The 10,982-nt window shown below is 41.2% G+C and overlaps 1 protein-coding gene across 1 annotated transcript in view; it reads left to right on the top strand.

The window, feature by feature from the left end:
• The window catches only part of Atrn (attractin), a 134,945-nt gene that overhangs the window by 69,706 nt on the left and 54,257 nt on the right, over positions 1-10,982 (top strand). Inside the window, exons 14-18 of the mRNA XM_055610688.1 lie at positions 172-310; positions 2,855-3,045; positions 6,053-6,272; positions 7,528-7,713; positions 8,195-8,428. Coding sequence (XP_055466663.1) covers positions 172-310; positions 2,855-3,045; positions 6,053-6,272; positions 7,528-7,713; positions 8,195-8,428 — 970 coding nt within the window. The remainder of the gene's footprint in view (positions 1-171; positions 311-2,854; positions 3,046-6,052; positions 6,273-7,527; positions 7,714-8,194; positions 8,429-10,982) is intronic.

Genomic DNA, 10,982 nt, shown 5'->3' with positions numbered 1-10,982 from the left:
TTCCTTCCTTCCTTCCTTCCTTCCTTCCTTCCTTCCTTCCTTCCTTCCTTCCTTCCTTCCTTCCTTCCTTCCTTTGTGCGGTTACCATCCTTGGTTATGTTACTGTCTTTAGGACCCTCACTGAGTTCTTTGTGTGAATATAAACAAAAGTACTTCTTCATTGTGTTCTAGATCTCCATTTCCAAGTATGACAGTTGCCCCAAGGACAACCCCATGTACTACTGCAATAAGAAAACCAGCTGCAGGAGCTGTGCCCTAGACCAGAACTGCCAGTGGGAGCCCCGGAATCAGGAATGCATCGCCCTGCCCGGTAGGCCTTGCACAGGGATACCCTTTATAAGGGTCCAACTCTTGCTCCTTCCTCTCTAGGTTAGGCTGAACCTAGGAAAGAGACCCTTATTCTATCTATTTAGCACCCTCACTATTTGGGAAATTCTTTTGTATATATTTAACTTAAACATTGTTGTTACATATTAACTTACTGACCTTTGAAATAAGGTAAAAAGTCATCTCCTGTTCTGGAGAATTGGAAGGCAGCTTGGATCCATGTCATGAACCATGTTCCACTGTTCTTCCTTCTGCTGTGGTAACCTGGCGCTAGAGCTGTGCAGACTCAGCGACTGGCAGGATGCTGCAGGAAGCGCTTGCTGACAGTTCTGTGAGGAGAAAAGATTTCTGTACCAGCATCATCTCCTGATGTGGCTTTCAATCCTGACTGTTTCAGCAGAGGTTCAGGGTCATGATTTTAGGCCCTGAGACAAGCCAGTTAGCCATGACTATCTCTGTATTGTATTTATTTCATTGAGATATCCAGAAAGGAGGCTTCTATGCTTTCCCACATCTGAGACTTACGTAAAGTGGTTGATCTGGGCCCTTTGAAAGAATTTTATTTAGTTTGCAGAATGGGCTTTATTTTAAGTGTGTTCTTTTGCTGTGAAGAGACACCAAGATTACCAAGGCAACTCTTCCGAAAGGAAATATTTAACTGGGGCTTGCTTACAGTTTCAGAGGCTATTATTAATCATCATGGTGGGGAGCATGGCGGCACACAGGCAGGCGTTGGAGTGGTAACTGAGCTGATCTGTAAGCAGAGAGGCAGGGAGAGAGAGAGAGAGACAGGACCTGGCATGGGCTTTTGAAAGCTCAAAGGCAACCCCATCCCTACCCTTGACACACGTCCTCCAACAAGGCCACAGCTATTTCAGCAAAGCTACACCCCTAATCCTTGTCTAACAGTGCCCCTCCCTGTGACTAAGCATGCACATATACGAGCCTATGGGGATCATTCTTATTCAGATCACTGCAGGCTTTTTGTCTTTGTTTTGTGTCTCAAATGTTAATGTTCAATAGGCACCTTGTTAAAAGGCATACTCCAACACAGGCCTTGAGAGCCTTCAGTTTTGACTCTCTACCAATAGCACATTCTGCGGAGCAAGTCTATCTGCTCTTGTGTTAAACCTTCCCTCTCAGTATCTTCCAGCTAATGGGCATTGTTGATGTCTGGTTCTGGGGAAACACTTGCTTGTTCACTTTCATGCTAATGTCCACGCAATACTTTATCTGAGTTCAGCACAATCACAGGAGGAGATTGTAGACATCCTTTGAGGTTTTTCCTAAACCAGTCTCTCTCTTCACTTTGTTTTTGCCATGTCTTGTACACTTCTTTATCCCTTCTACCTCGTGATTTGAAAACAGGGTAGCATTTGGAGACTTAAGCTTAGCCATTCTCAATTCAGCCCCTCTCTGTTTACTTTTTCTGTGTATAGAAGTGTATCCACGTGTGAGCATGGTAGGCCAGAAGTTAACTTCCGGTTTCTTCCTCTGTCCCTCTCTGCATTCAGTTGTTTTGAGGCAGGGTCCTTCACTGAATGTGGAGCTCACTGATTATCTAGAGTAGCTTTGACTCACAAGGCTCGGCATCCTCCTGCCTCTAGCACTCAGCGAGATCACAAGCAAGTAAAAGCATGCCTGGCTTCTTCTGTGGGTGCTGAGGATCTGAACTGGGTCCTTATGCATGACACAGGTATTTTATCCACTGAACCATCTCCCAAGCACCATTTGTAATTTTCCATGCCATCCTTCCAATATACGTATTTATTTATATGCTTTGAATTCAAGATTTTAGTCTTCTTTTTCATTTTTTTTTCAAAAAATGGCACCAAAGAGTTTGCCTCAATAATGTAGGGACATTGGCCCAGAGTATACTTCCTGAGAGCCAGAAAATATGACTGATGAAACTTGTAAAAAGGTCTTTTATTCTGGGGCTGGAGAGAAGGCTCAGCAGTGGGGAGTGCATGCTGTTCTTCTAGAGGACCCAAGGTCAATCAGTGTCCATGCTGGGTAGCTCACAACCTCATGTAACTTCACTTCTGATCTAATGCCCTCTTATGGTCTCTGTGGGCACTGTGTTCACATGCACTAGCCCACACTCAAGGCACACATATATACATAATTTAAAAGAGAATAATTTTTTTAAACTTTTTTAATTTAATTTTTTAATTTATTACAATTTATTCAACTTGTATCCCAGCTGTAGCCCCCTCCCTCATTCTCTCCCAATCTTGCCTTCCCTCCCGTTTTTTCCTCCCATGTGTCTACCCCAGTCCACTGATAGGGGAGGTCCTCCTCCCCTTCTATCTAACTCTAGCCTATCAGGTAAAAGAGAGTAATTTTATTTTAAAAGTTTTTTCCTATTTATGGAAGTAAATAATGGTCTGATACTCTCACCAAATCCTAAGAAAACACCTGGAATTCAAATCAGAATGCGTTTAGATGTCAGTAATTTGAACTAGTACTATAATAGTCCTGCATAATTTCTAAAACTTAGTTTTCTTTTCTCTTACCTTTACAAAAGAAAATATCTGTGGCGTTGGCTGGCATTTGGTTGGAAACTCATGTCTGAAAATCACTACTGCTAAGGAAAATTATGACAATGCTAAATTGTCCTGTAGGACCCACAATGCCTTTTTGGCTTCCCTTACATCACAGAAGAAGGTGGAGTTTGTCCTTAAGCAGCTTCGATTAATGCAGTCATCTCAGAGCATGGTGAGTTAACATTTTCAGAACTTTGGTTTCTAGAACCCACCATTCTTCAGCTCATATCATGTGACTGATAGAAGAAAGAATTCCAGTAAATGATTAATAATAGACTGTGGACCTGTACTTCAGAGTCTCTTTTAATGCCTTTCTTCTTGTCTTAAAAAGTTTGGTACTTTGCATATTTTATTAGTCATGTTTATTAAGTAGATTATAAAATGTGAATATATGGAAAGAATAGCAATATGTGCACATGTTGTGTGACATCAGATTATTTAGCACCTGTTTTATGTCTAGGTCTTGCTTGGGAGAAGGGAGAGTACAAAGCTAGTTAGCTAGGTGCCATTAAGCCACATGCATCCCTGACAGCCATTACAGCACACAATGTGATCACCAATAACAAGTCTAAAGCCTGGCTACCTCAGAAGAGGGCACTTTTTTGCTAAGGCTTCCAAACTCAGAAAGTCCTAAGTTCTCTTATTGTCTAGCCAAGCTCTTGAATGGCTCGTAGTTGATTCTACACAATCTCATTTGACGTTTGTGTGTGTGTGCGTGCGCGTGTGTGTGTTCACTCTAAGAACTGTGATGCTTCAGCCAATTAGATATTCACAGAGCATTTTTTCTGTCCATGCTGGTTGTGCTATAGAGAGATGTGGGGTACATGCTTTTGTCTAGCCAGGAGAAAATGGAGTGCCACACAGCATTTCTCATTTGGCACCACCTTCACATAGTGGTGTGCTGGTATGATGAGGGTCTGGTTGTTAAGTCTCAGGAAGTCCAAGTATCTAGAAATGAGCTCATCCTGGACTATAGGAGGACTTCTGGAAGTTAGATGAAAAGCAAGCGTTCTTCAGGAACTTGTGAAGTTGGTTCCCATCTGCCAAAAGGAATCATTTTTCTTACCTCTGGCAGAGGACATATGGCTACCTACGTCATCTATGGGCATATCACAGTGCATGCTGCCCTCTAGCATCACAAGCACCTGTTACACATTTCAGAGTCCATGCTGGTCTCCTGGCCCTCTCCTCCCCTCAGCTACTTGTTCTCCTTATAACCCACATGATGGTCCACATCACACATTCTTTCTTTATGTCTTATTAGCTTGCTGTCTTTCCACCCTCCCATTTCCCTACCCCCTAGTCTGCTTCTCTCTGTCTCTCTGTCTCTCTGTCTCTCTCTCTCTCTCTCTCTGCTCTGGACTGTTCCAGCTGCCTCTGGATATTTTTTCTCTCCCATTCAAAACAAAAACATTACTGTAATACTGGTGCTGTCAAGTCTGCAGTTGTTTAGTGTGCATATTCTTCTTGTGTCTGACACCGGCAGGACTTTTGTAGCAGAAGTAGGCTGCGGCAGCTGAAAAACAGAGTGAGCAGAGAGCTCTGGTGTGGCACTCAACAGAGTAGACAGAGAGATGAGTGATTAGAACAGGTGGGAGGCAACTGGAGAAATGGACTCTAGAATTTGGAATCAAATATGGTAGGTGGCAGAAGCCAGCAGAAACAAATGATCCATTTCTTAGTCAGATCAGCACCTTGGTTTGATTGGCAGAGGCTGGACCCCTTGAAAAGGGGTCTATTTGTGCCCCTTGTGGGTGTTCAGCACCAGGTGTATGTAAGGGAACTACAGATATGACTGCTCCATTAGCTGAAGGTTTTTCATTGTGAATAAGAGAGAGAAAATATCCAGAAGCATCTGGAAGAATCCAGATGCAGAGAGAAAAAGAAGCAGAGTGGGCATGGCCAGGGCTAGGGAAATGGGAAGGGAATAGTGGAGAAAACAAAGGGTAATGAGATGAGAGAGGGTGTGTGGGATGGAGGAGTGGGGGGGGGGAGGGAAGGGCCAGGAGACCAGCATGGACTCTGAAATATCTAACAGGTACTTGTGATACTGAGGGAGCCTGGGGGGAAAGGGCTTCCCAGATGAGAGAGTTGGAGTTACAGTTACAGTTTGTGAGCTGCCTGATATGAGTGCTGGGATCCAAACTCTGGTCCTTTGGAATAACAGCATGAATCTGCTGAGCCATCTCTCCAGCCCCTACAAAGGTGATTTTTGTTTTGTTTTTTAAATTGCAACAGGGAGCCAGGCACAGCACATCATATCTTTAATCCCAGCACTCAGAAGAAAGAGGCAGGCAGGTCTCTGGTCTATATAGGGAATTCCACACCAGCCAGGGCTGCAGAGGAACATCTTGTCTCAAAAAGCCAAACAAATGAAATTGAAATTAGAAAGAAATTTCAAGGCTGTCCAACCTAGGAGCTCAGTGGTAGAGTGTATGTCTAGGAGGCACTGGGTCTGACTCCTCAGAACAAAAACGGAGGCAGAAACTGTTCTACAAGTTTATAACTTTTTAAAAAACAAATATAGTGTCAAGTTAGATAAATAGATAAAATGTGACACATATACAGATAAATAGATTAAATGTGATACATATACCTATACAAAGTAGAATGTGATCTTGCCTTTAAAAAGAAGGAAATCTGTCACCTGGAACAACACAGATGAGCCTGAGTTTTGGTAGTTACACCTTAGGAAAACTGGACCTTAGGAAAACTGGAAAAGAAAATGTATGTATTAGGCTGTGTACTATGGCTAACGGTGTAAAATTTAAATAATCTGAATACTGGCTATATAGGCTCAGGTAATGATCTGTGGTTAGGCATACAACCAATATTTTATAAATATTAGTAAGATGACTTTATTTATGAACCAGTTTTTATACCAAATTTGTGGATGATTGTTTTTTTATGGCACTTGTCATAGAACATGAAGTATGATTATTGCTTTACTCTTGATGTCTGAAAATCTTGATATATTATCTTCTTAGAGCCATTTTTATACTTTACAATATTGAATGCATATTGAAATGATCACTTATTTTAATCTGTCTTGGCTGAGTTTGGGGAATAAAGAGCTTTCCAGGTATCTGTGGGGCGTACCTAAGCAGTGGTTTTCATGTCAGAGCCTTTTTTGGTGAAGACACTGGTTATATTCATAATTGTGTTTCTTTCGCCTATAGTCCAAGCTCACTCTGACTCCGTGGGTTGGTCTTCGGAAGATCAATGTGTCTTACTGGTGCTGGGAGGATATGTCTCCATTTACAAATAGTTTGCTGCAGTGGATGCCATCTGAGCCAAGTGATGCTGGCTTCTGTGGGATCTTGTCAGAGCCTAGTACTCGGGGACTGAAAGCTGCAACCTGCATCAACCCACTCAACGGCAGTGTTTGTGAAAGGCCTGGTGAGGATGTGACAAATACAGTGCTCCAAGAGGTTTGCCAAGAAGGCTTAGGAGGCAGTTGATTAAGTATTGAGATTATAAAATACTTGTGACATCAGTTCTTCACTGATTCAGGCATATTTATTTCAAACAGAACCAAATCCAAATGCAAGGAAATAGTCTTTGCCTCTCACTGCTTTGAGCCATACTCAAAACCAGAATTAAAATTATTGAAAGAACCCAATTAATTGAGCTACACTGCTCTATTGACCACAAAAGTGTTGGGAATTGTTCCGAAAGATAATTTCATTGGTGTTGGCAGAGGAATGCTACAGAAGAAAGAACAGCACAGAAACCAAAGAAACCTTTAGAAACGCAGCAGGTCAGGACACCATTCAGAAAGCTGCTGTGGAGAGGGGCATGGCAACAGACGCGAACAGAGCCAATCCCAGGCTCTGACAGTGTCCTGTGCTGAGGCTAAGGCTAGATTCCATGAACATAGGCCCAGGGCTGCCACACACAATGAGAACCCAAAAGCAAGAGGCGCAAGTGGGGGTTATTGTGGAGGCTGGATTCCATTCCCAGCAGGTCTTATTTCAGGAAACTATTGTACTTTGCAATACAGCATAGGATCTTCCTTCTGTTAGGGTTTCTAAAATACTTAAAAATACTTATTTTTTTAATCATGTGGTTGTATGTGTGTGAGAGAGGGTGTGTGAGTGAGAATGAGTGTGTGTGAGGGTATATGTGTGAGTGTGTCTGTTGAGAGAAAGAGAGTATAGAGGTGCCCTTAGAGGACAGGTGTCAGATCCCTTGGAGCCGGGGTTATAGCCGGCTGTGAGCCACCTCACATGAATGCTGGGACTTGAAAAGCAATACACTCTCTTAACCTTTGAGCCATCTCTCCAGCCCTCTGGATTACTAGATTATCTTGCAGGAAAGCATTTCATCCTTGTTGAATCCTAAATGCTTTGGTAAATTTAATGTTGTCATACCTCAAAATTGTAAATGTAGAATGTAACAAACTCATCATCATGAGTCATTTTTCTTCTAAGATTGTGTTGTTGTTGTTCCTCCACCTTCATCTCCAGTGCTTTTTAAAAAGAAAGTCCATTTTCCCCTCAATATTTAAGTACAGTTGAATAAACGGAACCCATGGCTCCAGGTTCCTGGTGTTTACTCCGTGTGGTGTAGTGTTGCACTGACTTCATATTGCACATTGAGAAGCCTTTATCTTAGCTGACCAGTATCCCTTTTGGGCTTAATCTTACCGCAGCGAACCACAGTGCCAAGCAGTGCCGGACACCGTGTGCCCTGCGGACAGCGTGTAGCGAGTGCACTAGCAGCAGCTCCGAGTGCATGTGGTGCAGCAACATGAAGCAGTGTGTAGACTCCAATGCCTATGTGGCCTCCTTCCCGTTTGGCCAGTGCATGGAGTGGTACACGATGAGCAGCTGCCCACGTAAGTGAAGAGACCTGCTCAAGGCCATCCAGAAGCTGCTTGGGCTAGTCCTTCCAAATTAAAATGTATGTATAAAACTGGGCACAGCGATCCATGCAGTAAATCAGATAAATCTAGGGTAAGTCACAGGGTATAGAAATAACTTCCTTTTCAGGGTCATATTACAGAGATTCAGGTTGAATCTCTGTAATGTCTCCACATCTTAATCTGCCAGTTTGTAAAGTACTTTAAGTAGAGGACCTTACAGGTCTCTTCTTTGTTCAACATCCTGATACTAAAAGGTTGGAAAGTCCCTCTTGTATATTGTGTAAATATTGGGCTCTTTAAAGTGTTTCATTTCAATAATCACTATAATTAAAACCAATGCTAGTTTTAATTCATGGAAGTTAAGTCATCTATCAAAGAGAAGATAGCAACAGTGAAGTCAAGTCTTCTTATGGTAGTGAATTACAAGCTGTTTTGTTTTGTTTTGTTTTAATAGCCGAAAATTGCTCTGGCTACTGCACCTGCAGCCATTGCTTGGAGCAGCCTGGCTGTGGCTGGTGTACTGATCCTAGCAATACTGGGAAAGGAAAGTGTATTGAGGGCAGCTATAAAGGACCTGTGAAGATGCCTTCACAGGCCTCTACAGGGAGTGTGTATCCACAGCCCCTTCTCAACTCCAGCATGTGTCTAGAGGACAGCAGGTACAACTGGTCTTTCATCCACTGTCCAGGTAAGATGCCTGTGTATCCCAGTTCAACTCTCACTACCTGTTTCTAAAGAGTAAACCTTGACATAAACTAGGCAGCCTAGTTCCCTGGCCCACTTTTTGATTGGGTCATTTGTTTTCTTGTCTCTGCTTTTTGAGCTCTTTCTGTGTTCTGCATATTGCTCCTCTGTCAGATATACAGCTGACAAAGATTCTCCCCACTTTGTGGGTTTCTTCTTCACTTGGTTGAGTTTTTTCCTTAGCTACACAGTAGCTTTTTGGCTTTATGAAGTCCCATTTGCCATTTGTTGTTGGCCTTAATTCCTGGGCAACTGGAGTCCTCATAAGAAAGTTCTTTCCTACACATATATTATGTAGGGTCCTGGCTGTGTTTTCTTCTAGCAGTTTCAGTGGTTTTAGTCATGTATTTGATCCATTTGTGGTTAGTTTTTATGAAAGGTGATGGATATGAATATTTTCATTCTTCTGCATGTGGGCATCCAGGTTTCTGAATATCATTTGTTGAAGATACTGTCTTTTCTATAGTGTATGGATTTTTTTGTTTGCTCATTTGTTTTGTTTTGTTTTATTTTCCTCTTTGTGAAATATCAGATGGCTTGGCTCTTCTGTTTTATTCTGCATGTTTGGTCTGCAAGTCTGTTTTGTGCCATTGCCATATTGTTTTTATTACTATAACTCTATGGTATATCTTGAAATCTGATGGCAATCACTGCGGTTTTATTTCTTTTGCTCAGCACTGCTTTGGCTGTCTAGGATCTTTTCTGGTCCCACATGAATTTTAGGATTTTTTTTCCTATTTCTGTAAAGAGTACTGTCAGTATTTTTATTTGGATTACATTGAATCTGTAGGTTGCGTTTGGTAGACTAGTTGTTTTCACAGTATGAATCTACTGATCCATGAACACAGGATGACTATTTTTCTAGTGCCTCTTTCAATCCCCATCTTAAGAGATTTGGAATTTTCATTGTAGAAGTCCTTCTCCTTGGTTAGGTTGCTTCCCCCCCCCCCCCCCGCGCAAGAGTCATTCATTCATTCATTCATTCATTCATTCATTCATTCATTCATTCATTCATTTAACAATGTTCTGTCTGCATGTGTATCTGCAGGCACCAGATCTCATTATAGGTGGTTGGGAGCTACTATGTGGTTTCTGGGAATTGAACTCAGGACCTCTGGAAGAGCAGCCAGTGCTCTTAACCACTGAGCCTGCTCCCTTGCTGCCTTGGTTAGGTTTATTTCTAGATATTGCATCATCTTTGGTATTATAAATGGGAACATGTCCATGATCTCATTCTCAGTGGTTTTTTGTTTTGTTTTTTTTTAGTTTATTTTTTTAAAATTTATGTGTATGAGTGTTTGTTGGAATATGTGTATCATGTGCATGAAATCCCCTCTGAGGCCAGAGGAGGTTATGGGATCCCCTAGGACTGAATTTACAGACAGTTGAGAGCTGCCATGTGGGTGCTGGGAATTGAACCCAGGTCTTATGCAAGAACATCTAGTGCTCTTACCTGCTGAGCTATCTCTCTAGCCCCAGTGCTACTAATTTTTTGAAAGTTGAGTTTGTACCCTGCCACTTTGCTAAAATTGTTGATTCTTTCTAGAAGTTTAATGATGGAATTTTTGAGATTTCTTATTATATCATCTATAAACAGGGATAATTTGACTTCTTTTCCTGTTTGCATCCCTTTATTTATTTCTCTTCTTATTGTTCCAGCATTGTATTGGAAAGGAGTAGGGCTTGTGAACAGCTTTTTCTTATTTTTTTATTTTAATGGGATTGAGTTTTTCCCCATTTAAGATAATGTTGATTATGGGTTTGTCATATTTTGCCCTTATTATATTGAGGAATTTCACTCCAGTCCTGTTCTCTCTAGGACTTTTATCATGAAAGCATGCTGGATATTTTATAAGCCCTTGCTGCGTCTATTGAGACGCATCATTGAGAAATCATGTGATTTCGTCTTTGAGTCTGTTTATATGATTCATTATATTTATTCACTTCTGTATGTTGAACCAACCTAAAATCCTGAGATAAAGCCCACTTGTGGTGGATGATCTTTGTGATATGTGTTTATATTGTGTTTGCTAGTCTTTTATTGAGGACTTTTGCATTTGTGTTCATCCGGGATACTAGTCTGTAGTTTGGTTATTTTATTGTCTTTGCCTGCTGTGGATATTAGAGTAATTCTGGCTTCATAGAATGAGTTTAGAAGTGATCCTTCCATTTCTTTTTTTTTTTTTTTTTCAATAATTTAAGAATTATTCATTATTCTTTGAAAGTCAGGTAGAATTCTGCTATGACTCCATCTGGTTTTGGACTCTAAAGTTGGGAGACTTTTTATTACTGTTTCAATCTCCTTGTTTGCTACAGTCTGTTTAGGTTGCTAATCTCCTTATAATTTAACTTTGATAGTTTGGATGAATCAAGAAATTAGTCCATTCCTTTTAGATTTCCAACTTAATAGAATATGGGTTTCTTTTCTTTCTTTCTTTCTTTCTTTCTTTCTTTCTTTCTTTCTTTCTTTCTTTCTTTCTTTCTTTCTTTCTTTCTTT

Source organism: Psammomys obesus, unplaced genomic scaffold (genome assembly GCF_907164565.1).
Source record: "Psammomys obesus unplaced genomic scaffold, mPsaObe1.curated_primary_1811, whole genome shotgun sequence".
NCBI lineage: Eukaryota > Metazoa > Chordata > Mammalia > Rodentia > Muridae > Psammomys > Psammomys obesus.
This window is presented reverse-complemented; position numbering and strand designations above follow the sequence as displayed.